Source organism: Aspergillus costaricaensis, assembly GCF_003184835.1.
Source record: "Aspergillus costaricaensis CBS 115574 unplaced genomic scaffold BO79scaffold_26, whole genome shotgun sequence".
Taxonomy (NCBI): domain Eukaryota; kingdom Fungi; phylum Ascomycota; class Eurotiomycetes; order Eurotiales; family Aspergillaceae; genus Aspergillus; species Aspergillus costaricensis.
Genome location: NW_020291826.1, coordinates 406,989 through 434,664, shown reverse-complemented (window position 1 = coordinate 434,664; position 27,676 = coordinate 406,989). Strand labels below are relative to the sequence as shown.

General features: G+C 34.1%; 5 protein-coding genes across 5 annotated transcripts; 2 read left to right on the top strand and 3 right to left on the bottom strand.

The window, feature by feature from the left end:
* Positions 1-899: 899 nt before the first annotated feature.
* Positions 900-1,859, bottom strand: BO79DRAFT_271094 (short chain dehydrogenase). The gene has a single exon (XM_025687333.1). The coding sequence runs from the start codon at positions 1,834-1,836 to the stop codon at positions 922-924; it is 915 nt and encodes a 304-aa protein (XP_025537206.1). The 5' UTR covers positions 1,837-1,859; the 3' UTR covers positions 900-921.
* A 9,193-nt stretch (positions 1,860-11,052) lies between these two features.
* On the top strand, positions 11,053-12,229 carry BO79DRAFT_153763 (uncharacterized protein; the record flags this gene model as incomplete). The annotated part of the gene is made up of 3 exons (XM_025678728.1): positions 11,053-11,176; positions 11,240-11,684; positions 11,788-12,229. The coding sequence occupies 3 exons, from the start codon at positions 11,053-11,055 to the stop codon at positions 12,227-12,229; spliced, it is 1,011 nt and encodes a 336-aa protein (XP_025537205.1).
* Positions 12,230-14,048: 1,819 nt separating this feature from the next.
* Positions 14,049-15,387, top strand: BO79DRAFT_239347 (alpha/beta hydrolase). Its single transcript, XM_025684909.1, has 2 exons — positions 14,049-14,628; positions 14,691-15,387. The coding sequence occupies exons 1-2, from the start codon at positions 14,131-14,133 to the stop codon at positions 15,048-15,050; spliced, it is 858 nt and encodes a 285-aa protein (XP_025537204.1). The 5' UTR covers positions 14,049-14,130; the 3' UTR covers positions 15,051-15,387.
* A 6,677-nt stretch (positions 15,388-22,064) lies between these two features.
* BO79DRAFT_153574 (phosphotransferase family protein) lies at positions 22,065-23,525 on the bottom strand (the record flags this gene model as incomplete). Its single annotated transcript, XM_025678720.1, has 1 exon — positions 22,065-23,525. The coding sequence occupies one exon, from the start codon at positions 23,523-23,525 to the stop codon at positions 22,065-22,067; it is 1,461 nt and encodes a 486-aa protein (XP_025537203.1).
* A 538-nt stretch (positions 23,526-24,063) lies between these two features.
* On the bottom strand, positions 24,064-26,755 carry BO79DRAFT_239346 (putative dynamin GTPase; the record flags this gene model as incomplete). Its single annotated transcript, XM_025684908.1, has 5 exons — positions 25,737-26,755; positions 24,801-25,703; positions 24,551-24,730; positions 24,299-24,500; positions 24,064-24,251 (listed from the first exon to the last, which is right to left on the bottom strand). The coding sequence occupies exons 1-5, from the start codon at positions 26,688-26,690 to the stop codon at positions 24,067-24,069; spliced, it is 2,424 nt and encodes an 807-aa protein (XP_025537202.1). The 5' UTR covers positions 26,691-26,755.
* Between the last annotated feature and the right edge of the window lie 921 nt (positions 26,756-27,676).

The following is a 27,676-nucleotide window of genomic DNA, read 5'->3' as shown; positions in this document are numbered from 1 at the left end:
TACTACGTACGATCTCAGGAAGATCATGCCACCATCTCGTGAGGTCTTTTAAAATGCGGACTTTAAGTTTCTTCTCTATGTGCGTTAAATTCAATGTGAAATATAAAAGGGTATTGAGCAGAAGGTGGCTGCGGACCAACGGTGGATATATCGAGTTGGCGGATGATCATGCATAGGGAGAACGAGAAAAATGGCTCTCATTCATTTCCTTAATTTCACCGAAGTTTCTCCATTACAGGCTGGTTTTCACGTCCTACCTGGTCCATGTCGTTGGTTTGGTTATAACTGCCGTGTAGCTTCTAGCCAACATTTGTTGTGATAATGAAAAAAATGGATTCTATACAAGGTCATTTATAGCATCACTTTAGCTAATGCTGCGTGGCGGTAACCATCGCAGGGCAACAGAAACATCGGGGTGAGCATCGATAATAATCCCCTTGTGGAAACCAGCCGGATGATGGGGTTTCAGCCACTCACAGTTGACCCGAATTTACAAGAAGGGTTTTGAGAAAGGGCCAAATCATCTTTACTTGTGACCGCCATTCCCGCATTTATCACTGTAACCTTGTTTGTCACTAATCTTAATTGCGGAAAGTCACAGTTGCCAAAGGTAAGGATGTCGCTATCTTGGCCGTCAGCCATGCGAATAGCGTTTTGTCATTGAGCGAGGGGTGCGCCAACCAACCAAACAAATTCTACATGCTTGGCGGAGGACAAAGGAACATTCATAGTACATATTGCACGAAGCGATACACCTTCATCCACACACTAGAACTCACCAAAAACTACTAGCGTTGTACGTAGTGGTGTTTGATTTTCGTCTTTGTCAAATGTGTATTAATCATTGATTAGGATTCGAGTTCATATTTGCCCTCCTGGGATTAAATTAACTTGATGTGACATGATGTATGTAGCCAGTCGTCACATAATTGTCCCCACATGTGGTGAAAGCTCCGCCTGAATCCACCTGAACAATCGCTCCTGGAGATCACGGTCGCGGCTCAGTTTGGATCCATTTTCGGCCTTGCCTATAGGGCCGTAATACTGCCCGTGCTTCGCTTCTGGGCTAACGGCCGCAAAGACTTGAGAGAGCGCGCCTTTTTCCACCGGCGTTGCAGCAAAGTGAACCGCAGCGTGGAGGAAGGGTCTAAGGAAGATGCCAGTGGACGAATGATGAAGATTGGTTGCCACCATCCCGGGATGAACCGAGATAATGTTCACCTTTGTTTCCCTCTCAGCCAACGCTCTGGCATAATGGAGATTGGCGAGCTTGGACGTGGTGTAGCGCTGAGTAGTGCGGCGGTTGGCAGCGTTCGTGCGAAGTTCATCGAAGTTGTACACATCACTGGGCGCCATGGCATGTGCAGCCGAGGAGAGCATAACCATGCGAGTTTGGCTATTGACCTCTGCTGTTTTGCGCAAAGTGGGCAGCAGAAGTTGGGTAAATAAAGCAGGACCCAGCACATTTGTGCCAAATTGGATTTCGTATCCGTCCGTGGTGACATCTTCTGGAGTCATCATTATGCCAGCGTTGTTTATGAGGATGTCTAGGCGCGTCTCTTGACGAAGGAAGTCTGCAGCAGCTTCTTTGACGCTCTCAAACGAAGCCAGATCCAGTTGGAGGAATCGGATCTCGGTGTGTCCTGGGTTTTCCTGATTAAGCTGGGTTATTGCTTGTTCGGCTTTGGTTCTAGATCGAGCAGCGAGATAGATGCGGCCTGGGTTGTTCTTGCCGAGCTGGCGGATGGTTTCGTACCCTAGACCCGCATTGCCTCCAGTGACAATAATGACCTGGCCGTGAAGGTCAGGAATGTCCTGGCTGCTGAACGTAGGCATCTTGTTATAAAGGCAGGTTTCACTCTCAGTTCTGTAAATACAAAGGCCAGGCTGATCCAAAATAGAGGCTTGCAAGATAGACCGGGGAAACAAGAGGGAGTAGCCTGATAACAAGACTTGGATCGAAGTCGCTAGTTGAATGAGAAGAAATGAGCCCTTATGTAGTTTCAAATTGCTCTGCTCAAAATTGACGAAGATCTTATGCCGACACGTTCTGTTCCCGTTGCCATCCAGGAAAATTGGTCTGATGCTTCATGGCTTCGATCATTGGTTGAGAAACCGTCATCGGGCTGTATAGTATGAAACTCTTGGTAGTCATACTAGACCCACTTTCACGATGAACCAAAGATCTGTAGTGCGGTAATTGGCTGTAAATCCGTCATCCATGGTCCACCCGCCCGGGCATACCCCTGCGATTGGAGGAGAAGTTGATCCCAACTGGAACAATAGCGTTTTAGCGCAAAGGAATTATGGTTATCAACACAGCCATTTACTAGATTTTTGTTCAGGACTCTCAGGGGTGGCTTCAACAATTTCTCTCAATCGTAGAGGTCTTGGCGCTGGTAGGCAGGTATATAAAGCACATAAAGTACCTCTAGCTATACCCACTTGTGTTTTCAGGTATCCTACCAGGTTAAAGGGAGTTCACTATTCCAATTTACGAAGGTAAGAGGAGTAGGAGACATGTCTCATAGTCAGACTGAACCACTCCTGACCTTCAATCATGCCTTCATGTCTCGCCTCGGTCAATGCTCTCTGAGGTCTGTAGCTTTCCCTAAGATCTGGATGCTTTCATTACCCTCTGGCCTCAGTAAAGGCCAGCTAGGTGGGACTGCTGCCATGGCTGCGCTCACCAATAGTTTCATTGTGTCGTCGAGCTCGTTATGAAATATGTCATTGAGAATCTACCGTGAGACAAGCTGTGGGATACTATACCAGTAAGCACTTCACCAATAGGGATTTGGCTATCTAATAGCGCATCAAGATATTATACTGGTATTTGTTGTGAATGATGGCAGTGCTTCTGGAGAATAACCGGCGACCTAGCGTTGAGTGCTTTGAGATTTATATATATATATATTCAAATCGCAGGACTGATGTAGATTTAGTGATATATATATTAGGTATGATAGGCTATGCTAGATCTACACGCAGAAATACAGGCCTGCAACGTTGTACGCGAGAAAGAAAGCATCGAAAATCCTGCACTAAATTTGACGGGGGCCGAACAGATCACGCCTGCGAAATGTGACTGAGGAGCAACTACGGACTAACCCTTACACATTTTTTCGCCTTAGGAAGTACAACTAATGTATGTTTTATCACATACCATTCTATTTTTGGTTCATCTAGGAATGTAACCCTGATCAGGCCTTCAGCAAGCAACTACAAGGGCGCCCGGATGGCATGACAGGACAGTGTGGGGTTGTCCAAGCCCAGCCACCTGAGCAGGGCCCATCAAGAACCTTGTCAGTGGGCGCTTCCAGCCGTCCCAGTAGATGTAACTGATCGCACAAATTTCCCCAGCGTGGTCAGAACTCGTGCTTATACTACATTCCATCTTGCTGCGGGATTAGCTTCTCATATTCCACCTCGCTTTATGGTTCGCGTTATTGTACGGCCAGAGGAAATAGTCCAGCGGTTCATGTTTATGACCGGACGCAATTCAGTGAAACGAGTGCTCCATGCCGCCCGTGTTTCTGTTTGACCTTTCATTGCTAAAGCATGAAACCGTCCTGTAGAAACAGGATTCTCTTACGCTGCCGCAATAGCACCAGCTGTGCGGGGGTAGACCCCGCCCGTGATGCAGATTCAGCTGGCGGTGGCAACACTAGTGATGCGGTGTCGGGTTTTATTTACGTCCCGCAGCCCTAGCAGTATCTGGGTAAGAAAGGAAGATTACTTGAAGGATCAAATAGCTGTTACTCTGCAGATCACATTGGCTGGACCTCAGCTCCCGCAGCCATGCTGTAAATATCCTTATTTGTTCAAGGATTTCTTAGTGGCATAAATCACATTTGAAGTCGAAGTTAGGGATCTTTGTTGCATTGCCCGTGTTATAACATTTAAAATACCATATCGCCTTCATCCCGTCTCAAAGCCCATGCTTGACGGTCTTCAATTAGTTTACCCTTGTTGCATTCAATTCAATTCAATTCATATTCTTATTCCCGATCGAGCTCACTAAGTAAGATGCTAGCTATACAGGTACTTCACCATTTAAAGCAGGAATATAGCCCCGAACACCATCAAATCCCTTAAAACTCACATTAAACATATAAAGCAACGCAATCCATAACATAGAAAGATTATTGCCGCGGTTAAACATAACTAAATATAATAAATACAAAGTAACATAATATAATATAAAGCAAAGTTATATAATAAAAATAGTAAAAGAGTATTATAACTAACTAATTAATTACTTATAAGCTACTATTTTTTTATTCTTTATTCATATTCTTACTTTCAATATATTTATTTCTTCTAGTATACTTGTCTTCCCTGCTAACTTATATAAAATATATATAGAATTTTCTATTTAGTATCTTCAATATCTATCTCTATAGTCCGAAGACCTACGTGTTCCTGGTCTAGATTAAATTCTAGTTTAAAATCAAGTTTAATCTAGTTAAACTGCCTGAGCAGACTTATCTATAATATAAATTTAATAATATAATAAATTATTTACAGATCTGAGATAAATAAATTATAATTAATAATCTTATCTTCTAGATCTGTGTATATGGTAATCTTATTAAATATTTAATTATATAATTTTATAAAATAGAAATATATAAAAAAAATATACTTAGAGATCTATAATCTCTTTCTACAGTTATATTAATTATTTTTTTATATCTTAATCTTATACAGAAAATAAGCTAGTCTGATTTTCTATATATATATCTATATAATTATAGATATATATATTTTAAATAAATTTTTATATAATTTTAAGATTTTCTTAGCAGAGATCTTAACTAGATATTTTATAAGTATTACTATATATTTTACTTTTTATTATTTAATCTATCTATTCAGAAACTTGCTGTAAATAGTTCTTTTAATAATAAAAATAAATTAGATTATTTATTATTTTAGTTTAGCTCTATATTTCACTACCTGTTTTATTTTAGAATTTATAATTTTATTTTCTTTTATCTTTATATAAGCAGATATCTAGTAAATTATAAGATTAAAATCTATATCTTACAGAACTCTGAATTTATTATAAATAATTTTTAAATAAAATTATTTAAAAGAATAGCCAGAAGCCTTTACTATCTAGATTATAATCTAATTATTAATAAATATATATATTTTACTAGAATTATATTTCAGCAGAATATTTTCTGTAAGAAAAAGAATTATTTTAATATTTTTTAATTCAGCTATATATATAATTAAAGCAGTCTTAGTACTTAAATATATTTTCTAGATTTAATTAATATAGATATTAATTACAGAGACTCTAATATTTCTGTAATAACTACTGCTATTTATATATAGAATAATTAAGTCTAGTTTTATATAATAAAGCTAGTTATATTTAATCAGTACAGCTTTATAAAATTAGATATTATACTGTATATATAGCTTCTAGAAAATTAATATAAATATATTATAAGCTTTTTATACTTTCTCTTATTATAGAATAGGGGCAAGGACTATATTCTTTATTTATTTAAAAATTTTAAATAAATTTATACTTTTTAATTTAAATATATTTTTCTAATATTTATATATTAAATTACAAGGTCAGGTGATTTCTAGTCTTATTTAAATTTTTAAAATAATCTTTTTAATTATCTGTTATATAAGTTACTTTATTAATAATAAATAAAGCTTAATATTAAGTACTATTACTATTATATTTTTAAAAACTTTATTAATTAGGATAATTATATATTTTTAAATTTTAATAAATTTTATTTTTATACAAGTCTACTACTTAACAGGGATCCATCTATTAACAGGATTATATTATATAATAATCTTATATAATAATTATAAAATCATGATTATATAATATATATAATATATAAAGATAACAGAGATACTTTATATAAATCCTATAATACTTTAAAAAATTTTAAGACTTCTACTAGCCTTAGCAACAGCCTTAGTTTAGTAAATATTAAATAAGAAAATCTTATTAAGTTAGATACTAAAATATTAGATTAATTCAGAGAGACAGATAATAATCAGCAGGCTAGTTAAGTCTAAAAAAATAAAGATTATTATTAATAAATAGTTATAGCCCTCCCACTCATAGTATTCTTATATATTAATAATCTCTGGCAGTTTATCTAGCTTGTTTAAATCAGGATTAGAAATATAAGAATTTCTAAAATAAATTAATTTAAATTTATTAAATATAAATTTTAAGACATGGTAGCTTAACCATATATTAATTTTAATAAAAATATTTTTAAGAAGCTATTTATTAATAATATAATTTTATAATATAATTAGTATAGTTATATTATTAATCTAGTTAAATATCTAGAACTCTTTTTTTAAAAATTATTTTAAGCAGCTGTAGAACAGAGAGGCATTAAATAATAAAAATAAAATAAATAAAATAAATAAGTTTTATAAAATATTATTTAGTATTAGTAACAGCTTATTTATATAATTCTATATTCTAAATTAAATTATATATTTATACAGAAATACTATTATCTATAAAACAAAGTAGTCTAGTTTTACTTACCAGAAATTATATAGGAAATAAATATATAATATATAATTATATATTTTTAATATATTTAATAAAAATAAATTTATAATATAATCTCTTCCCCAGGCATTATAGATTTTATTAAAAATTATTTAAATTATATAATTAACTAAGATATTCTTACAGTTTTTTAAATATTTATAAAAAAGTAAATTATAGTCCTCCACCATCCACATAATATATATAATAATAATTAATTTTAATATCTTATCCAGAATATTAAGTAGTACTATAGGCCTGTATAACTTAAGTAGATAAAAATCTTAGGAATTCTTCTTATAAAGAATTATTATAATTAATTTTTAAAAATATTTAAGATTATATCTGATCTGTACACAGGTATTAAAGATTATAATAAATATATTAATAAATATCTTTTTATTCACCAGTACATGTCACACGCAGTTAAAAATAATATTAATACTAAATATCTTATTTATTAAAATATATTTAATAATATCTTATACCTCCTGGCTTATAATCAGAAAAAATTTAATAATCTTAAACTTTCTGATTATATTAATATTAAATAAATCAGCTTTAAAAGACTCCAGAAAGAAGATATATTAGAAAATCTTAATTTTTTATTTTATAGTTTCTGTATTATTAGACAGATTTTATAAAATTAAAATAATATTATTATCTCTGTTTTTATTCCAGGCCCAGTAAAAGATTTATTAAATATTATAAAATCCTTTTTTATTAATTTTATATATAATATCTTAATAGATCCTCTGTATTACTCACTTAATAATCTTTATTTTTTTATTTTTTATTATTATATATTTTTTTTATTTTTTATTTATTTATTTCCTTTTATATATGCATCTTATTTTTTTTATTACTTTAATTATATTATAGTATTCCAGAATAAAACCAGAATTAATTTATTTACTAAATTTAATTTATAAGATTAATTTTATAATAGCATACTATACCATTTCCATGAGATAGTTTATAATAATATTAATCTGAGTAAAAATAAAATTTTTATTTATATATTATTATAGTCTTCTTTCTAGATTTATCTTTATAAACTTATATATTTTCTTTATATTTATAATTTTTTAATTTCTTCTTGGAATCAGCCTTACTAATAATATATCTAGATTAATAATTATAATTATTAGAAAGTAATCAGAATTAATATAAATAATTAATATAATTTTACAGATAATTATACAGCTTATAAATTTAAAGATATTAAAGACTAGATTAATAGTAATCTGTTATCCTGTATATTTCTAAATAATAATATCTAATTTAAGCTAAAAATCTAGATTAATATTATTTATAAGAATTAATAAAAAATTTATCTTAAAATCAGATTTAGCAGTTTTTCTATCTTATATAAAATAATAAAAATTAAAATTATCCAGTACAAGCTAGTCTTTATCTTATAATTAATTCTTATTAGATAATATCAGATTTATTATAGTAATCATGGCTGTCTTGTTATTACTATTATATATATTTAATAAATATAAAATCTAGTTATAGTTATTACAGAGACAGAGTTCCTGCATATTATATAAATACTTTATATATTATTATTTATTCTTATTAATCTTATTAAATATGAATATGCATATCTATACCCTGCTATCTATAACTACTAGATATAGTAGCTAGTGACTTTAAATTAGGCTATATATAGTATCTGAGAAAAAGTTCTCCTAGAATTTCTGAATAGTAATGATATCTACTATAAGAATTTAAGAATCCCATAAAAAATATACTATTACTTAATCTTTTGATTTATTTATATTATATTAAATAATCTATAAAAAGATTTTATTTATTAAGTATAGCAGAAGTATTCCTTAAATCATGATATTCTATAGATTATTTACTATTTAAAAAAATCTCCAGCTGGAGTATCTCTATATAGCATTATTTTTTTAAATATATTATTATACTGGGTTTATAGCTACTGCTAAATATCTTACTTAATAATAATATTAATAAAATATACTTTACCTGCTTTAATTAGAGCTGAAGCGCCTATTATAAAATATTTAGACTATTATTATATTATTTTATTATTAGCTATATATTCTCTAGCTGTGTGTCAGGGTCCCTGGGAGCTTATATAAAAATTAAAAACTCAGAATTACTGGAAGTATTAGTATAGAGAATTCTTTTTATACATGCAGATATGATACTGCTTATTTTTATAACTTATAATCTGGTATATTATATAATTAATATAATCTAATCAGATTAGAAATTAAATCATAAAAATACAGGCTCTGTGGCTTTTTTTATTATTAGAGATTCTGTATTAATATCTATGATTTAGATATCTTTTTCTATATTTTTTCTTTCTTTTCCTTCTTCTCTTCCTTCTTCTCTTCTTCTCCTGGCCTTGCTCATTACTTTTATCACTATATATACCTCCGCGGGCATTAGATTATCTATATTATAATCAGTCCTCTCAGTAGAGAATACAGTAGGATCTCCAGGGCTGTTACTCCCAGAGGCAGTCTCCCATGTTATTAGTTTGCTTATAAAGATTATTCTTATTAATAAAAAAGCTGCTCAGAAATAGAAAAAAATAGAATAAAAATAACCAGAAGATCTTTTAGCTAGTTTAACTAGAATTTATTATATTTTCTTTTTATAGACCAGGCAGCTTCTACTTTATATATAATATATATTTCTATAATTAACATACTTTAATTCTTCAAGAATATCTGTAATCTTATATAAATACTTATAAATCTAATAATATTCTATATAATATACACAGACTTTTTTATTAAAGTAGATACTTTCTATATAACTATACTATTAATAATTATAATATTAATATATTTATATTATTTAATTATATTTAACTGCTACCAGAAGCTCTAAATTCTATAGAATCTTATATTTAATCACTATATTTACAATAACTAAAAAAATAAATTCTATTATTAAAATAGATAATTTCTTTTCTTACAGACTCTGGGGAGGAGCTGCTAGTTATATTATATATATAATTTAAATATTATTTTAATAAAATATATTATTTATTAATAAGATTTTAATAATTTTCTTTAACTATGCTATATTAACTGATTTAATTTATATATTATAAATTATTATACTTTAAATTAAAATATAAAGAACTATATTTTTTTATAATTTATATATTTATATTAAATATAAATAAACAGTCTCTACCTCTACAGCAGAATAAAAATTAAAATTTAAATTATTTAACTTAAGCTGCTATACTATAATAAATTTTATAATAATTAAAAAAGAAAAGATCTTAATTTAATAGATCTAGATATATATTTTCTTAATTTTTATAAGAATATTCTTTAGAAATATCTTATAATATCTAGTTATATTATTTAAATTATTAAATTTAATAATAATCTAAGTCTCCTTCATCAGCTCTGAGAGAGAGATATTTATTAATATTAATTTTAATTATATTAGAATAGCTGACAGCACACTTTCTTAAATAGTAATATTAATTTAACTATAAATATTAACAGAGAAAATTAAGAAATTCTTTAAAATAATCTCTAGTAAGTAAAGACATTTCTTTATACTCTAATATAATATCTTAATTTTTATATAAAAAGCTTTATATTTTTACTACCAGGATTACTCCAGAAGATTCTTTAAAAGATTAACTAGAAATTCCTGTATATTCTTAATATAATTAATAATTAATTTTAATACCTGGAAGCTCTTATTTCCTTCCAGATATCTTAATAATATATTTATATTATATTAGAGATTCAAAGCACATTCCTAGAAATATTCAGATTTTCTTATAAAAATAGTTAAACTAGGCTAGTCAGTCATCTTCAATATTATTATTATAATAACTAATTAATATTAATATTAATTAATAGTGATAAGAGTTACAAGAAACTTATCAAAGTTTAAAGTCTCTAGGGCGTGGTGTTGCAGCATGATTTCAAAAATTAGATTCCTGTGCAAGTTGTTGTTTTACCCTCGTTGCATTAGCCTTGATTGATCGGCCGGCACTATGCATTCTCTGTCACCTGTGGCTCGTCAAGTACTCTCTACAAACTCTTGTGATAGAACCAAGTCTAACGATTGACATCCCTGTTAAGACCGGTTTAGGAGCAGCTCCGCTGCAAATAGGAAGACTCAACTCCATTTAGCACCATGCACAAAGCCAGCGTGCGGGGTTCATTCAAGGGCGGAAGTCCCAGTGAACTGCTCGAGGGGAAACTTATTTAATGTCCAACCCAAGAAAACTTATTCCGTCCTTGTGTAAATCAAGATTCTGTGTGCGTTCGGACGTTATATATATTTTGACTACTATTACTGTCTTATACGATGTCCATTGCTCGTGGAGAAGGTACGAGACTAGTTGTCGCGTCCGTCATACTCTGGACCCTGAGTACGATTGCCGTACTACTGCGAGTGGTTTCAATTCGAGTTCGCAAGACCAGCTGGAAGAACCATGATTATTTGACCACCTTGGCGCTGGTATGATGCCTCCGCCCTCCCTGTGCCTCAAGACTGCCGCTTCTACCTCACCAAAATATATTAGAGATATTGACAAATCATTTCTGCAGTTTGGTCTCACCGGTTTTGTGATAGACGACCTTGTTGGTACGCCAATACTCGGGAATCCTTTTAAACATTGCTTGCCATTTCTTGACTAATAGAGACTAGGGGTTTTGGCGGGAGCATATGGCTGGAACATTACCAGCGTCCCCATGGACAAATTGACGATTTCTTTGAAGGTCTTATTTTCATCGCAATGGTTCTTCTGTCTGGCGGTAGCAGCCTTTCGTCTGGCCATTCTGTGTCTGTACCTGGAACTATTCCGAGGCGACTGGTTCCGCCGGTGCACAATCGCAACAATGGCGCTGGTTACGCTTTACTGGATCGCATCGGTGTTGACGATCGCTCTACTCTGTCGGCCTATAAATGCCAACTGGGATATCACCATCAGTAGGACATGCGGAGACATAACCAAGGTGGAATTTGCCTCAGGGAGCTTCAATCTCACGGTCGACCTCTTGATCGTTTCGTTACCGATGCCGGTTGTATGGGGCTTGAACATGCCCAAGGAGAAGAAAATTGGTGTCACTACGGCCTTTCTACTGGGTTTGATGTAAGTACTGCTGTTGGCTTTGAGTATCCGTCCACCTTGCCTCTACACTGCTTCTCGTTTCGACAAAGAACCCTCATGGGAATTGACCTAACGCGAAGTATAGAACGGCTGGTGTGAACATTGAACGGATTATCCAAACCAAGACATGCGATGGGGCCAACATAACATATTGCGCACTGGATGCGTCGATACTGTGCATGGCCGAAATCACCTGCGGCATTATGGTTTCCTGCGCACCGACCTTGGGCCCGCTCTTCTTCCGGTCCCGCGTCCAGATCGCCAAGCCCCCCGAAGTGGCTCGGCGAGGCCTCCGAACATTTGGGTCTATTGGGCGATCTTTGTCACGTCGGAAGCAACGTTTCGATACTGTCGCGCTGCTCGGTTCACTAGACGATGAGCTCGAACGGGGTGGTGAAGGCATCCGCCCCCAGCAGATGGCACATCTTCCTTCTTCAGGTGTTTTTTACCAGACCAACCCGAGTCAAATCACGATGCCGAATAGCTTGTCGGGTTTGCCGAACGTTTCTGCAGAAATGTTGGTATAGTCGATTGATGAATCTTTTGCTGAAATTTCTCGCTGTATATGTGCTTCCTGCTCACTTAGGTCGCCGACAGGGATCTTGGAATTGGTACCCTTATAAGCCAGTGTATATATTTCTGCCGGACCTTTTGCCCTCTTTGGGAAATAAAAGACTTGAATTCTAGAAGGAAATGAGATGATTATTTTAGTGTAATGGACAATCGCCAGGTTGTTTTGTGCCCGTGATGGGACTGCAGTGGAACTAGACTGGGTTGAGCATGAGTTTATTAGTCTAACCCTCTCAGGTACCAATAATAATGAGTCCGAAGCTGCTTTTGTTGATAAAACTTCCAGTGACAGTATGAGGCTTTCTGATGTGGAATTGTGAGATCACGAAGACGTGCGGCATCACGTCGCATGCTTCATGTAATTTTCTCGTAATAAGCGACAGCACGGATACTTTGTTGCCGGTTGCCTCCCCTCGCCTAATGCTTCGGTGGATCATCGCACTAAAATCTGACATTGACAAGGCTGGGCCTACCTTGGTGTTGCCACCGTCTGACTCGGCTCAAGGCTCTATCGTTTGGCGGCAGGTGGAACGTACTGCATAGTCAAGACACTCTGACTTCATCTACGAGCAGAGCGCATAGAATTTTAGGCTGACGCGTATATAGGAGCCGCAGTTCTCCCCTATATGTATTGAAACCTCGGAAGACCCTTCGTTCCTGTTCACCAGCAACAGGATTCTCATCGGGATCACCGATCGGAATCACCGGAACGGCACGGTTCCTTCGACGTGTGGCTGAATCCCCCACCAGGAATCCTTCCTGGTCCATGCATTTACTCTGATAGTTGCAACGTCTCAGCTTCACAATTTGTGTTACCATCACTCGCCTGTTTTTGTGGGTTGGGGACGTGCGAGCGGCTGTGCCGCGTTGAAGTCAGAGATACTAAAGAACGGTAGGAGCAGGTGCACCTTTCGTCCGAAGCGGAGCAGCTCAATTCGAACGGCTGCCCCTATCTATCTATCTGTCTAGTGTCTGGATATAACTGGTCTACATCTGAGCGCAGCCACTGGCGCCGGTCGAGGTGATGCAGGGGGACTAATACTGCCTCACCAATCTGGACAACCCTCATGATGGGGACGGAGACATAGAGCCACGCGTAGTGGGGCGGAGCGCGAGATGGTCGCGGTCAAGGCGCTTCAGACAATTCTTACCATAGCTGCTGCTGTATCCACTATCCAGACTAGTATGTCGACAGCTGGGCTTACCATCGTCTCCACCCACATGTCTGGTTCTGAAAGTATTCGTGGACCTAGCTAGGGCACCAACCTGAAACTTTGTGATTATCTTTCTTCTCCTGGGCCACGCCAAACCAAGAGTCCGACATCTTGGGTGATCCCGCTCTTATTGTGTGCTCTTTGATAAGGTTCAGGAGTTACTCGGGTATCCAGTTATGTGATCAGTACTCCATAAAGGTGCTACTCGCAATCCAACTCTCATGGGGCCCGGGAGGTTGAGCCCCATTCCCCCAATTTAGTGATCATTACCAGACGTTGCGGCTAGACTTGGGGTATTCTTCCCACCAATGATCTGATGCACTGTGTACTAATTGTATCATTAGGTTCAACTGGCTTGAGAAATCAATCCAATTGGACAGAGCCTTGTGTGCTCTGGCCTGCTTTCATCGCACCAATGGCACTAGGAGAACAGGAGCAAATCAGCCTTATCGGATCATGACTGGGAAAATTTCATATTGGTGGGGGCCAAAACGCGCCACAATCTAACTATATATTCCGCCGTCCTTCCTTTGTCATTGTGCGATTAGTTATATTGTTCCCTCCCAATTATTTTGTTGAATCATCAATACATTTACATCCGCCTTGCACAACTAAACCAAATTTTTCGAGTAAGCCGGATCACTATGGCCACCAACGAGACCGCCAAATTAGCAGTCGTCATCTGCACAGGTTCCTATCATACTCCGGCCCCCTATGAGCTCTTTAGGCAGTCCCTCGAACGCAGAGGGTTCGAGGCTTATTGCCCCCAGCGCCCGACATGTGATCTCAGCCAACTCAACGTGGGGGATATTAATCACCCAGACTTTGACTTGGGTCCTCCGGTTGAGGGCTATCCCACTGACTCGGACGATGTTGAGGTCGTTAATCGGCTTCTTGAAAAGCTCATAGTCCAAGGGGGCAAGGATGTCATCATCCTCGGCCATTCGTCAGGTGGTCTCATTGCCTCTCAGGCTGCTGTCCCCGAATTACAGTACAAGTCTCGTCAAGCCAAGGGTCACAGGGGGGGTGTGATAGGGATCTTCTTTGAAAATGCCTTTGTGATACCTGTTGGGGAGTCCGTACATACCTTCTTCCAACCCAAGGAGGGCCCGATTGTCACGCCGCCATTCATGCGATTCCATGTAAGTTGTTTCTTCGCACATCCCATCTTTAAATCAACCATGATTGACGGTAAGGTTGTTAGAAACATGGAGCCGCTGGCTTAGGAACCATTGTGGAAGCCCACCGATTCATGTTCAATGACCTGGAGGCGGATGAAGCAGCCAAATGGGCCGCAACATTGACAGCATCGCCCATCAACACAGGCGTGTTGACCCATGACGTTTACTCATCGTTGCCCTGTGCATACCTAGTCGCGGATAACGATGCGACACTGCTTCCGCAATATCAAGAAGCGATGATCGCATTGCAAGCTCAGAGGGGAATCGCATTTACCGTCTATCATGCGCCTACGGGTCACTGCCCGCATCTGAGCTGGACGGAGCAATTCGTCAGCAAAGTGGAGGAGTTCGCCGAACAGTGCCGTCAACAGTGCCTTGCTTGACTACTGAAGTATGAGACATGACATGTATATAATCTCAAACTATGTTCTTGACTCTTCATATAGGGGATTGACTGAAGTATTCAAGGTTTCCGTGTTCACCACGATTTGACTTAGATGCTTAGCGAGATGATGCTATGTTTTCTTTCCATACCTCTGCCTAACAGATTTTACTCGCTGTTGACCCCATCACTGCGATGGCAAATTATCGGACTTTCCTATCTTATTGTATGATTGGTGTGCGAGAGTATCTTAAGCTCCCGGCAGAGGTTTATGAGTGTACATGAAAAACATCAACTTGCGCAGGAATCAAATTTTTGAAATCATACTGCAACACCACACCCCAGAAGCCTCAAATATTGATAAGTTTCTTATAACTCTCATCACTATTAATTAATACTAATATTAATTAATTATCTTAATAATAATATTAAAGATAATTAACTAGTCCAGTTTAATTATTTTTATAAGAAAATCTGAATATTTCCAGAAATATACTTTAGATCTCTAATATAATATAAATATATTATTAAGATATCTAGAAAGAAATAAAAACTCTCAGATATTAAAATTAATTATTAATTATATTAAGAATATACAGAAATTCCTAGTTAATCTTCTAAAAAATTCTTTAAAATAATTCTAGTAGCAGAAGCATGATATCTTCTATATAAAGATTAAGATATTATATTAAAATATAGAAAAATACCTCCACTTACTGGAGATTATATTAAAAAATCTATTAATCTTTTTTCTTTTTACTAATATCTGCAGCTAAACTAATATTACTATTTAAAAAAATATATTATCTATTATTTTATTATAATTAAAATCTATATTAATAAGTATATTCTTCTCTAAGCTGATAAAAAAGACTTAAATTATTATTAAACTTAATAATTTAGATAGTATGACCAGATACTATAAAATACTTCTAAAAAATATTATTATAAAAATTAAAAAAATATATATCTAGATCTACCAGGCTAAGATCTTTTTTTTTTTAATTATTATAAAATTTATTACAGTATAATAATTTAAATTAAATAATTTAAATTTTAATTTTTATTTTATTATAAAGGCAGAGACTGCCCGCCTATATTTTATATAAATTTATAAATTCTGGAAGAATATAACTCTCTGTATTTTAATTTAAAATATAATAATTTATAATATATAAATTAAATTAATTAATATAATATAATTAAAAAAGATTATTAAAATCTTATTAACAGATAATATATTCTACTGAAATAATATCTAAATTATATATATAATATAACTGGTAGCTCTTTTTTAAAACTTCTAAAAAAAGAAATTATTTATTTTAATAATAGAATTCTTCTTTCTGATTATTATAAATATAATAATTAAATATAAAATTCTGTAGGATTCAGAGCTCCTGATTATAATTAAATATAATTAAATAATATAAATATATTAATACTATAATTATTAGCAGTATAATTATATAGAAAGTATTTATTTTAATAAAAAAATCTATATATATTATATAAAATATTACTAGATTTATAAGTACCCATGCAGGACCACAGGTATTCTTAAAAAATTAAAATATATTAATTATAAAAATATATATTATATATAAAGCAGGAACTACCCAGTTTATAAGAAGAAAATATAATAAATTCTAGCTAGATTAATTAAGAAATCTTTTAATTATTTCTATTCTATCTCTTCCTGTTTCTAAGTAATTTTTTTATTAATAAAAATAATCTTTACAAGTAAACTAATAATACAAAAAATTATCTTTAAAAATAGTAGCCCTAGAAATCCCGCTATATTCTCTACTAAGAGAACTAAATATAATATAAATCTAATACCTGCTGAGGCCCACGGGGCAACACAGATAATAAATAAAATAAAAAAAGAAAGAAAAGAAAGAAAAGAAGAAAATATAGAGAATATCTAGACTATAAATATTAATATAAAGTCTTTTATAGAGAAAGAGACAGCAGGGGCCCCAGCTATATAAGATATTATATTTAACTTCTAATCTAATCAGATTATATAAACTATATAATATACTAAGTCATAGGCAATAAGAATAAGCAGTATTATATCTATATATATAAAAAGAATTCTCTGTATTAATACCTTCAGTAATTCTGAATTTCTAATTTTAATATAAATTCTTAAAAACCCCGGCATACAGCCCACAGATATATAACTAGAAACTATATAATTAACTAATATACAGCCAGCAGAGAAATAAGATAATAATTTTAATATTTTATAATAAATACTGTAACTTCAATCCAGGCAGATAAAATATATTCTGTTAATATTATTACTAAATAAAATATTTAATAATAATTATAAACCCAGTATATTAATATACTTAAAAAAATAATACTATATAAAAAAGACCTTCCGGCTGGAGGCTCCTCCGAATAAAAAAAATATATTTATTATTATTAATAAATATAAATAAGGACCCTCTGCAGATTATTTAATATAATATAAATAAATTAAAAAATCTAGTAATAAAATACTTCCTGCAGAACTCTCAGATTCTAGCTGCTAATATTATAATAATTCAAGAATTCTAGAAAAATCCTAATTTAAATACTATATATAATCCTGCCTGTAATTACTAATTACTATATCCAGTAATCACAGCAGAAAAATAGACACAGGTATATATATTTATATTTAAAAAAATTAATTTAAATAAATAATAATATATAAAGTACTTACAGAATATACAGAAACTCTGTCTTTGTAATAAATATAAATAAATTTTATATTTACTAAATATATATAATAATAAGAATAGAATAATTATAAATACTTTAATAAACATGATTCTCTCTAACAGTAAATAACTAAAGAATAAAGACTAGCTTATACTAGATAATTTTAATTTTTATTATCTTATATAAAATAGAAAAATTGCCAAATCTAATTTTAAGACAGATCTCTTACTAATACTTATAAATAATACTAATCTAGATCTCTGGCTTAAACCAGATATTATTACTTAAAAATATATAAAATAATAAATTATAATTAACCTAGTCTTCAGTATCTCTAAGTTTATAAATTATATAATTATCTATAAAATTACATCTATTATATATACTGATTCTGATTATTTTTTAATAATTATAATTATTAACCTAGATATACTATTAACAAGACTAATATTAAGGAGAAATTAGAAAACTATAAATATAAAGAAAATATATAATTATATAAAAATAAATCTAGAAAAAAATTTATAACAGTATTTAAATAAAAAACTAATTTTTATATAAATTAATACTACTACTAATTATCTTATAGAAATAGTATAATATATTATTATAAAATTAATCTTATAAATTAAATTTAGTAAGTAAATTAATTCTAGTTTTATCTTAGAATACTACAAGACAGTAAAAATAATAAAAAAAATAAGATATATATATAAAAAGAAATAAACAGAGGATAAATAATAAAAATATATAATAATAAAAAATAAAAAAATAAGAATTATTAAAAATATAATAAGAAAGATTTATCAGAATACTATATATAGAATTATTAAAAAAAGATTTTATAATATATAATAAATATCTTACTAGACCAGAAACCACAGTAGAAATAATAAAATTATTTTAATTCTTAAAAGTCTATATAATAATGCAGAGACTATAAAACAGAAAATAAAAATCTTTAAATATATTTTTTTTCTAGAGTTTTTCAAGATTAATTTATTTAATATTAATATAACCAGGAAATCTAGAGCCCTTAAATTCTTTCTAATTATAAATTAAAAAATAAGAAATATTATTAAATATATCCCAGCAGATAAAATACTTGATATTAATATTATTCTAAACTATATATAATATATGCTAGTTTATAAGCTAATAATTATTAAGATATTAATTATAATTTTTAATATCTATATATATACAAGACATAATCTGGACTACTTCTAGTAGTTAATTATAATAATTCTCTGTAAAAAAAGCCTCCATAACTTTTAATTATTTAAATTATATAGACTAATAGTACTACTCAACTTCCTGGATAAGCTTTTAGAATTAATTATTATTATATATATTATATAAATAATAAAGAATTATAATTTATTTTTCTGTAAACACCTAGAAGACTGCAAGAATATCTTTATTAATTATATAATCTAGATAATCCTGGACAGGATCCATGATATTTAAAAAAAAGATTATATTATAAATATATTATTATTAAATATGTCAGAGATATATAATTATATATTATATATATATCTTCTATATAATCTCCAGCAGATAAAACTAAATTACTTTATTTTATAAATAATAATATTCTTATATAAACATATAATCCAGCTTAGAATATAGAATTATATAAATAAACTATTACTAATATTAAATAATATTCTGCAAGACTTATTTATCTTATTTATTTTATTTTTATTATTTAATACTTCTTTACTTTACAGCTGCTTAAAATAATTACCAGAAAAAAAATTCTAGATATTTAAATAAATTAATAATATAATTATATTAGCTATTTCCAGAAATTATACTACTAATAAATAACTTATTAAAAATATTTTTATTAAAATTAATACATAGTCACACCACTACATATCTAAATTTATATTTAATAAGTTTAAACTTATTTATTTTAGAAATTTTTATATTTTTAATTCTAATTTAAATAAGCCAGACAAGCCACTGGAAGTTAATATCTGGAAGTATTATAAATAAAAAAACTATAATTACATATTTATCATAATTCCTATTTTTTCTAGATTAAAGTTAATTACTATATAATTCTCAGAGTTAGTCTGATATCTTAATATTTAACTTAATAAAATCCTCTTATTTAATATTTATTAAATTAAGATAGTCGCTAAAGCCAGCAGAAATCTTGAAGTTCTCTAAAATATTATAGAATTTATATAAAATATCTTTATTATCTTTATATATTATATATATTATATAATTATAATCCTATAATTATTATACAGGATTACTGTATAATATAGCTCTACTAATAAGTAGATTTTTATTAAATAATAAGTCTATATAAAAATAGAATTTATTAGGATCTAGAGATATACAGTTATCTTAATTAATAAAATCTTTAAAAATATAGTAATAATAGTATTTAATATTAAGCTCTATCTACTACTAATAAAATAATTTATATAATAAATAATTAAGAAGACTACTCTTAGAATCTAAATAAAATTAAAAATTATTTAACTCTGTAGTCTAATATATAAGTACTAAAAAAATATATTTAAGCTAGAAGATATAAATTTATTTAAAATTCTTAAATAAATAAAATATATAGTTCTTATTCTTATCTTCCAGTAAAAAAAAATATAGAAAATCTATAATATATTCATACTGACCTTCTGAAAATTATATATTTAATATAATATCTAATTTTATAAGATTATATTTACCAGACATAACTAATTTTATTATATATAATTAATTTTAGTTATTTTATATATAGACAGCAGTAACTATTATAAGAATATTAAAATCTTTATAATCAGTATTTATACTAGATAAGCCTAGAAAATATATCTAGATATTAAAAAAGATTTAACTATATATACAGCTAAATTAAAGAATATTAAAATAATTTTTATTTTTATAGAAAATACTTTATTAAAATACAGCTTTGAAAAGGTTTATATATTTATTAATAACTAGACTATAATTTAAATAATAAAAATCCCCGGCTGTCCTTCTAGATAACTTTTTTTAAAAATTATCTATAATAAATTCAAAGCTTTATAAAATATAGATCTTAATTTTATGATTTACTAGATTCCTGCTTATATAAAAATTAAAGAAAATAAGATTATAAATTTTAAAATAAAATAGATAGCAGAATATAGAACCAGACTAAAATAATAAATAATCTAGCTTATTTCTACTACCAAAAAGATTATTTATAATAAGTTTCTAAATAAATAAATTAAATAATAAAAAATAAAATATATAATAATATTTATAAGACACCTAGTCAAAGCCTTTTTAAGAAAGAAAATACTAGTATTCTATAAGAATCTGTTAAAAATATATATATTTATAATTATATAAATATATATATAGAGAATTAGTCTTATATATTTTCTTTATAAAATCAAGATACAGAAGAATAACTAATATAATTATAAAAAAAAATTATAAATTTCTAAGTATATCTTTCTTATATACCTCCACTTTATAAAACTATATAATTAAATATTTAATAAAATCACCGCACGTATAAATCTAAGAAATAAGATAATTAACTATAATTTATTTATATTAGACCTGCAGGCAGTCTATTATATTATTAAATTTATATTATAAATAAACCTACTCAAGCAGTTCAGCTAAATCAAACTTAATCTTAAAAAATCTAATCTAGATTAGAAACACATAGGCCTCAGGGCTATAAAAAATAAATATTAAAAATATTAAATAAAAGACTCTATATATATCCTGCAGGAGTCAACAGAAAAGATTATATATATTAAAAAAAATAGATATATTAAAAGCAGAATATAAATAAAGAACAAAAAAATAATAACTTATAAATAACTAGTCAGCTAGTTATAATACTTATTTATTCTTCTTATTATATGACTTTGCTTTACATTACTTTTATTATATTTAATTATATTTAGCTGTAATAATAATCTTTCTATATTATAAAATATATTACTTTGTATATTTACTGCAAGTCTAAGAAATATAACAATATTCAGAGCTATATTCCTGCTTCAAATAGTGAAGCACCTGTATAGCTAGCATCTTACTTAACAGGCTCAATCAGGTATAAGAATATGAATTGAATTGAATTGAATTGAATATGAGTGTACATGCTGGGTGAGTTCTCTATTCTTGCCAGTAACATCATTTATTCAGCTCGGATATGTAGGTCTTTCGCAAGTTTTCTTCATGGGATATTACATTGACCCGTCTTTATCAACATGGTGCTGGATCTTCCACCGTCGAGCGTTCCAAGAAAAGATCACATTTAACCCTCCTAAGCCTGTTCACTCGCATCTTCTTGTCTCTTCCTCTTCAGTACCTGGTAATATTCCTCAGTATACTCATCTGGGTCCCATGCCAATACCCTACTTTTCATCTCGGCAAGCTTCTTCACTACCAGCTGCTCCATCTCATCTCTTTGGCTTTCATCTAAGAGCTTGACCCTTTCTTTCCATGCCTCACTTACGTCGTCAGTCTCGGTGGGTCCATAATACCGTTTGTCAATCTCCAGCCAGTAAATCGCATCGAACGCAAAGCTATGCAAAACAGCATACACCACCCAGAAGTCGCCGGTGTCCCAACTCATTTTCATTTCATCCGATAGTCGAAGCCCACTGGGCAGACCCTCGGCATCCTCACAGTGCCGTAATGCCGAGAGAAATGTCTTGAGACGATGATCAAATATCCGTTTCCAGTCCTCGATCCCATCAGACCATTCGTCTGGATTCTCAATCAGAAGCCACCACGGCGGTGCGAATGAGAACTCGACCGGTGCTGCATAGGTAAACTCCCAGTCCACCACACCGGTCACTCGTTTATCGTCATTTAGAAGAATATTACCTGGTCGGAGATCATCACACCAGAGCCTGAATGGCCCATGCTCATGGCGTGCGCTGAAGAGCCTCTTTTCCTTAGCAAGTTTGTAGAACAGTTGCCTTGCAATGTACTTCCGCCGACAGTCGTCGGCGGATTCGACTGCATCATTCCTTTGATGGATTAAATGTTGGATGTTGAGCTGTGCTAACGCCTCCATGTACGACGACGTAGTCTTGAAAGTGGCGTCGGGTGGTGGAAGCTTTGACCGAGGCAATGTTCCCAAACGAACGAGCTCGTTCATGTTCATTGATAACGGACGACTGGCTATTTCCCAAGTACAATCATCTATCTGCACTAGCGACCCTATCAAGCTGAATTCTGGCTTGACAAGCTTGAGAAGAATTTTAGCTTGTTCGGCGTAGAGCTTCCAAAGAACTTCTTCATTGATGTCTGGATTAAGATACCCTCGCTTCTCCACCGGACAGCTCGGTGCATTCAATGCAGTATACATGTTTGTCGTGTGTTCAATATGGCTCATCATAATAAAAGGGCTGAGTCTGAGCGGACACTCATCTCGTGTCCCAGAGTGAAGAACAGAAGGGACCGGGATTGATGTCCGATTTGACAGGTATCGCATCAAAGCAATTTCGTTCCTCGTCTTTTCCTCGGGGAAAACGATTGCTCCAGGTTGCGGGAAGCGAATATCAGTCGCCCCTTGCGTGTACTTCATTTGCAAGATGATGTTAAACGAGCCTTTTCCGATAATACTGAATTCGGGGTCGTCGCCAGAATCATGTGTGAGAATAAAATGCGCAATTGCTTTCTTCACCTCGATGTTAAGGAATTTATTCACCCAAGTGTCCGAGATTTCGTCCGACTGCTCCCATGCCACATCGTCATAGCTCATTTGAGGCTTCATATTCGTAAATCCAAGCGGTATATTCGCTCCCTGGTAAGTCTGTCAATTCGGTAGGTTACGGAGTGTGGGTGACAAAGTTTTGCTTGGATACCCCATCTGGTACAATATATGCGAGCGTTACCCGACATCGGGGATGAACCTTTTATACCATTTGCAAAGTCGAGGGTTGGGGCAAGATTTCAAGGAATATGCCGTCGAATAAGCCACGAGAGACAAAGTTGGCAACGGAATCAGCCGTGGTTAATCTATCACAACATGACAACCTAGCAGTTCATCAAATGGGTCTGAATATATTCCTGATTCGCGGAGATTATCTACAGTGTATACGAATATTAATGCCAACGATCGGAGATAGCCCGGGCTATACACTATCTAAGTTATGTTACATGATCGGAAATCCGGCAATACTTGAAAGTAACCACTTCAATTGACCTTGTTTGCATTCAGAATCATCAAGGCAAGCTATTGAATTCCCAACTATACTCGGCATACATTACTCGTGGCTATTATCTGGGATGAGGATTCCGGAGAACAGGCTGGGTTATTCCGGTGGTGGCACCTTGGCTTTCTCCCCACCCTTTTCATAAATCTCAGCAGTTTGGGGCAGTCTTACCCTGGGCTTCTTGGTCACGAAGTCGAGTTTGGTTGACGAAGTCGCCTTGGGTGGTTTTTTCGCACTTAGTAAGGGCGGATTTTCGAAGCCCTTCGAAGACGGGGTTTGCGGGGCTTTTATACAAATGAGAGAGGTCCTAGCTGGTAATATGACGACTTACTCGTGAAATTAAAGACACTTGGGGTTTGCTCTCCGTGAAAGGGCTTTGTAGTTTGTGATTTAAGATTTTTCACTTCTTGCGGACTCGGAAACAGTGACGACTGAGTCGTCGATTTTGCCCCTGTGACTGGCGGGCAAATGTCCTGAAAGTCGATTCGTGGTTTTTCCAGCTTTTCAATTGAGGGTGGGCCACTCAATGAAGGCTTTTGTTGAAGGTCTTGAGAGTGCGGAGACCTGCCTGCAATTTCTCGACCTCACTGGCCAAACGGTCTCTCTCGTCGCTAGTAAAGGATGGCTCGGAGGCTAATTCTCGGACCTGGTCATCGTGCATATTGTTAATTACCTGGCTAGTCAGAATCCGCTGTAGAGGTTCAAGAAGACAATTTTCGATGCCCAGAGTTGCGACGTTGTCGACGAAGGTCACTATAGCAGTCTGTGAGAGAGAAATTAGCACGCGCCATATTTTTTTTCTGAAGCTAGATCTTCTGCTGTTTCGTTCTTACATCATAATATGCTTGCATTTGGTCGATTATATCAGCCGCCGCATATTCATCGCGGTTTAATTCCATGTTGGAAGTTGCTTCTTCGATTTCTTTCATCGAGAATAGCGCTTCCCCCTCAGACATATGACTATTACTAGACTTGAGCTTTGTCTTCAACGAGGATAGATGCCGTTCGCTTCGCGCCTTTTGAATCTGTGTGAGGAAGCTCTTGCCCACAGGCAGCGGGTGGCCCCGTTTTGTGTATGCAGTCAGCTCATCGAGCTTGGCCAGCAAGTTTTGCCTCAGCTTGTCCAATGCGGGCTCAATAATTGATCCAACCAGCAAGGAGAACGTATGGTCGTCGGCTGTGTGCTGCATCACAAGTAACGCAGAATACCGCACTGATTCCCAGGTCTTCATGAGGTGCTCTTTGGCAAGCCCTTCCCATGGAAGGGACTGATCGCGAAACAGGCTACCAACGAGGAGCTGGTTGGCGCTGCCTGGCAGCTCAATCCCTCTGTTTTTCCGAGCCTGTTCGGCGACCTCCTCTTCCAGATTTTTCCGAAGGACATAATGTGGTAACTTTCCACATAAGTAAGGATTTTTCAAGTCGAGTGGCGCGGATTCCTGACCGAACCCAGGGAAACGATCTACGATGATCCGCCGGGACCCTCGAGTGGCCATAGCGTCAGCGAAGTATTCATTCAACTGCCTGATGACGGCCCTGAGTCGCCGGAAATCGTGAATATCACTTATACTCTCAAATGCGCCAAAGAACTCGTCGGCATAAAGCCCGTGCAACGCTTGCCCTGTGATGCGCTCAAAGCTGGTGCTGATGTTGAGAAGATATCCCCTTTGCTGTTGTCGGGTGGTGCGTGGGGAGCCCAGCTTTGAGAGCGCCTTCTCCCGATTCAGAAGCCTTTTCTTTGATGTCGGCTAATAGCCCGGGAAGGTTACGACGAATTGAATAAACAAAATACTGCTGAGGCGCCGCCGGAGACTCTCGATTCCGACATTGTTCCTTGATAGAGATGACCATCGGCCCTGGTTGAAGAATTCCTTCTCTCTTGCATCGCGAGCGTCATCCGGGATTTCCCGGGTTTCAAAGGAGCGATTGCGCAAAACGTGCCATCCTAACTGCAATCGAATCTTTTCATTAGAGACAAACTGGAGATACGTCTTCTCCTCCTCTGAGTCGGGTTCAAGAGTATCCGGTTGCGTGATGATTCCGAGCGTGCGCTCCCGCTTTGAATCAAACCGTTCAGCAATGTTCAGAACCTCCTGGAGATGGTAGTCGGCCTTTGCGCTGATGACTGCAAGGATGATGCTTCTTTTGTTCTTCATATACTTTTCCGTCAAGGTTCGGACTACCCTGATTCCTTCCAAGCTCTGGTCCTGGCTCACAGAGTAATAAAGGCCAGGCAAGTTCACCAAGGTCAATTCTGGCTGATCAGGCCCCAGAATCTCGACCTTTAGAACATCATCACTAAATCCAGAATGGGCTGTTTCATCTACGCCCATTTGGCCTTTGGCCTTCTCGATGACAGTTGGTAAATCATTATCGGCTGGGGATAGCTCCTGTGCAAACGCCTGCAGAATTGCTCGTTCTCGTGCATCTTTACGCGATGGCCCCGGTTCGATGGAGATCTTAATTGTGGGTGTTGGGCTTCGGCGCAGGATGACGTCGGTCGCGAATCTCGTACAGATGTTGCTTTTCGCTGGGAATCTAACTCTGGAGATAGCTTCAAGGACGGAACTCTTCCCACTTGATTGGTTACCGCAAACCACCAGCTGAGGAAGTTCCACGAGGCTGCCGACTCCAATCGCTCGTAGCTCGTCGATGCCATCTAGCAGCTTAGACTGTTCTCGTTGCAGCTGATGTAACGCCTCTTCCGCGGGTGTGGTAGGCATGACGATGTAGCTTTGGTTAAGTCAGATAATGGGACATGGAGTATTGCGACAAAGCGAGGAATTACTTCTGTCGCGGCAGGAGATCAGATTAAAGAGGCGATGCCAGCTCCAGGGACATCACCCATCTACTCTAACCGCCCATGTCCCTTGAAACCGAGCAATTATCTGGCACAGCGACCTTGCATTAGCGTCTGTAACGTGATGGGTAGCCGGGCAGTCTGTCTGGTCGGCCGGTCGAACGCTTCGGCGCTAATGAGGGCTCGGTGGTTCAGGCGTAGCCAATCTCGCTTTCCAGAGCATAGCATAGCCTCTGTCTACATATCCAAGGGAGGCGGAAAGAGCACTTTCTGCGCATGATGTGAAAACTTGAGTCGCACTTAGGATCTTTTGTTGCTATGCATCCCGATTTCTGTCCACAGAAGCACTGCAAAGATTATATGACTTGCCCAGTGGCTGTATTGTATCCCTGCATCAACAAAAGGGAAGCTGGTCCCGAGTCAGAACCACCATTAGCTTCCCCCACTTGGCTCCTTGATCGGCTAGACCAACCTATCACGAGTCTAAGGCTGCCCGCTAACGTCTACGGAGGTTTTGCGGAGGTCTTTATCTTTTCCCCTGCACTGCCTCTTGTGGGAGAATATCTTTTCCATTCATCCTGCAGATGGTCGCGAACTGGTGCTTTTGAGAGTCCTGGTCAGCGCGTCGACATTTTCTTCTAGGTATATTGTCAGCGAATACGGGCATCTGGAGCACTAATTAGCTGGATGCTGTTTCTGACAAGAATACCTACGTCTAGGTGCTACCGCAAACCTAGAAATGTAGATCTTTCGCAGATGTTGACATCGGGGATGCTATCGGCGGGTGGCCGCAGAAGTCGACTCCACCTTTCCGGGCGGTGCGGACCTCCGTATCATCCGTTGCGCCTTATGTACATGCGTGCATATGTTCAACTCAAAGGCACTGTCACTGTCTGTGTGCTATAGCAT

Bases quoted from the DNA above. Each gene is read 5' to 3' on its own strand.
- BO79DRAFT_271094 (XM_025687333.1), bottom strand. From the start codon at position 1,836: ATGCCTACGTTCAGCAGCCAGGACATTCCTGACCTTCACGGCCAGGTC.
- BO79DRAFT_239347 (XM_025684909.1), top strand. From the start codon at position 14,131: ATGGCCACCAACGAGACCGCCAAATTAGCAGTCGTCATCTGCACAGGT. The intron at 14,629-14,690 runs GTAAGTTGTTTC...TAAGGTTGTTAG, and splicing joins CGCCATTCATGCGATTCCAT to AAACATGGAGCCGCTGGCTT.